Source organism: Oratosquilla oratoria, chromosome 6, assembly GCF_046742065.1.
Source record: "Oratosquilla oratoria isolate Oo_2021 chromosome 6, ASM4674206v1, whole genome shotgun sequence".
Lineage (NCBI taxonomy): Eukaryota > Metazoa > Arthropoda > Malacostraca > Stomatopoda > Squillidae > Oratosquilla > Oratosquilla oratoria.
The window spans coordinates 38,309,974-38,313,188 of record NC_134782.1 but is presented as its reverse complement, the minus strand read 5'-3'; the positions used below and the strand labels follow the sequence as shown (position 1 = coordinate 38,313,188).

At 36.4% G+C, this 3,215-nt stretch overlaps 1 protein-coding gene across 2 annotated transcripts in view; it reads left to right on the top strand.

Annotated features, from left to right (window-relative positions):
* LOC143026412 (glycosyl hydrolase family 19 domain-containing protein HI_1415-like) overlaps positions 1-752 on the top strand; it is a 17,902-nt gene extending 17,150 nt beyond the window's left edge. For both annotated transcript variants that reach the window (XM_076186731.1, XM_076186730.1), the window contains exon 2: positions 13-752. In XM_076186731.1, coding sequence (XP_076042846.1) covers positions 57-740 — 684 coding nt within the window. In that variant the 5' untranslated portion in view covers positions 13-56 and the 3' untranslated portion in view covers positions 741-752. The remainder of the gene's footprint in view (positions 1-12) is intronic.
* Positions 753-3,215: the final 2,463 nt, after the last annotated feature.

The window sequence follows — 3,215 nt, the reverse complement described above, 5'->3', positions numbered from 1 at the left end:
TTCCCATTTCAGTTTTTTGAACATCGACCAAGTCCTGAAAGAACATCCGTCGAAGTATGGCTAAACATCTCTTTGTGGGGCTTCTTGCAGCCCTTCTCGTAGTCCAAATTTCGGCTGCAGAACTCACTCTTTCAAACTTACAAGACATCATGAAAGGTGGCACAAGCTCTTCGGCTTCCAAGTACTTTGAAGGTATCAAAAGTACTTTTAAAAAATATAGCATCAACACACCCCTGCGCCAAGCTCATTTCCTTGCGCAGATTGGCCACGAAAGTTCAAGCCTGAAAGCAACAGTAGAGAATCTGAATTACAGTAAGAGCGCTTTACTAAGAGTCTTCAGAAAGTATTTCCAAACTAACGCCCTAGCCGAGGAATATGCCCGCAAGCCAGAGAAGATCGCCAACCGTGTTTATGCTAACCGTCTTGGCAACGGCAACGAAGCCAGCGGCGACGGTTGGAAGTACAGGGGTCGTGGTCTCATTCAGCTCACCGGGAAATCCAACTACGAACGATTCGACGGGACCACATCGTACGACGTGGTGACCAACCCACACCTTGTGGCCGACAATGCCATTCTCGCTGTCGAAGTGGCTGGATGGTACTGGAACTCTAGAAATATCAACAACTGGGCTGACGCTGATGATGTCGAAAGGGTGACAAAGTTAATCAATGGAGGAACGAACGGGCTGGAAAGTAGGAAGGAGTACTTGGCCAGAGCCAAGTCTGCTCTTGGAATCTAGAACAGAAAATGGAATCGGAGGAAAGTGGACACAGATATTAAATCCAGAGGGAAATTTATCTCTTGATGGTCAAATATTGCAAATGGAAAAAAAAAAAAAAAAAAAAAAATCACACCCGAAAATTGTATGTAAATATATATATATATATATATATATATATGTATATATATATATATATACATATATGTAGGTATGTATATATATATGTATATATACATATATACTGTATATATATATACATACTGTATATATATATATATATGTATATACATATATATATATATTCTTTTCTTTTGTTGTATTTTTCTTTTGTGTTACAATTTTGTTTGTTAAGTCTTCCACGTTTAACAGTTTGTCATGTTTAATGATAGCCGGATTATCTCGATGTTCTCTCCCATTTACGCCCCGAACCATACAAAACTGAGTTCACTACATGTGACCATCACACCCCAGAAGACGATTCCTGGATAGGAATCGAAACGTCGGGCATAATAAACTCTTCAAATTGAGTGGTGTTTACTTTCTTTCCCGATATAGATCTCAGACTCTAGGCCTTTGCGTGTATATGTATGTATATATATATATATATATATATATATATATATATATATATATATATATTTATTTATATGCTGAAGGTGGGAAAAGAAGTCACGGGTCTAGTTCCGAGTTTATGTGTTTATTCATGACCGGTTTCACTCTATGGTTCTTCAGAGAAATGTACATAGAGCGAAACGGGTCAGGAATAAACTAAAAAACTCGGAACTAGACCTGTAACTTTTTTTCCACCTTCATCAACTTGTCACGATGTCCCAGCATATATATATACATAATATATATATATATAAATATATTATCTATATATATATATATAAATATATATGTTGAGACATTCTGATAGGTTGACGTAAGTGGAGTAGGAAACACAGGAGTCTTAGTCTTGAGTTTATTCATTTTTACAGCATTCCTTTGAATAAAGCATACCTGCGAAACTTAGTCTGGAATAAACTCAAGACTGAGACTCCTGTGTTTCCTACTCCACTTACGTCATATATATATATATATATATATATATATATATATATATATATATATATATATATATATATATATATATATATATATATATTGCTGGTAACCACTAAGGAAATCGGAAGAAAACAGTAATTCCCAAGCGCTTTCGTGTAATTCACATCTTCAGGGGAATACAGAAAAAGTTGTGTTACAAAGAGGTTTAAAAATAACAAGATTATACACTAGGAAAGGAACAGGCATAGTACGAGATGTCACAAAATTAAACACTAGGAAAGGAACTGGCATAGTACAAGATGACACGAAATATTACACTAGGAAAGGAACTGGTAAAGCACAAAAAGTCACATATGAAATAAGAAAAAGTCTTGGTACACAAAGTCATCAATGAAAAAGAAATCTAAAGAACACCACAATTCACCAAATTAATTTTGGTCACATACAACCTGATTACAAATCTTGTTAATGATGAATTTATCTAATTTATAAATGCCATTACTGATATTAAGAGTAGAACCTTCAGAATTTTTTATGATACTACTTTCTATTATGTTTCTATTGACAAATGAAATACAAGAAATGATAATGGATATATATATATATAATATATATATATATATTATATATATATATATATATATATATATATATATATAATATATATCATGCATTCATCCCTCGTTTTAGCGGACAAAAAGGTTGGGAATATCGGGACGATAATGCCGATTGTCCACAGTTACCAACACTTAATGACCTCATTATAGGTCGATAGCTTTAAAGATAAAAAAAAAAAAAAAAAAAAAAACAAAAAAAAAAAAAAAAAAAAAAAAAAAAAAAAAAAAAAAAAAAAAAAAAAAAAAAACGTAAGCAGACCTACGCAGGAAATTCGTCCCATTGGTAGATAAGCCTTTTTGCCCCCTTATACCCTAGACAATATTATTGCGGTGGCAAACCATTGTCAAGAAATCGAAAGTACTGATACTCGAGGCCGTATAACTTTCCTGTACGGCCGGCATAGCCCCTGTGGTTTTCAAAATTTGCTGGTACGACAGGAGAGAGGGAAACCCTTCCGTTGAGGCGCATTGCCCAGTCTCGAGCACTTGCACATTCCGGCCATGTATTCGATCGATTGTTGCCAGATAGACAGGTTATCGTACGTCTGCAACGTGCCCCTCTCCTTCCCAGTCATGGTGGATACAGTTCCCACGGTGACTGCTCCCGGGAAGAAGCATAGGTGCGAGCCTGGCTCCAGGCCAGCCTCTGAGGACGAGCTTACCATGGAAGTGACCTTCCCTTGCTTTTAGAGTAGTAGCGTCAGCTGGTTTTGATACGGCTTTTGAACTTGTGCGAGCTCTCAAGAAGGGTCCTCTCCATGGCAAACTTGTATCCTTCAGGCCCCTTAGCGATGACAGTATGCTTATCACGCCTGGCAACTACCAACTC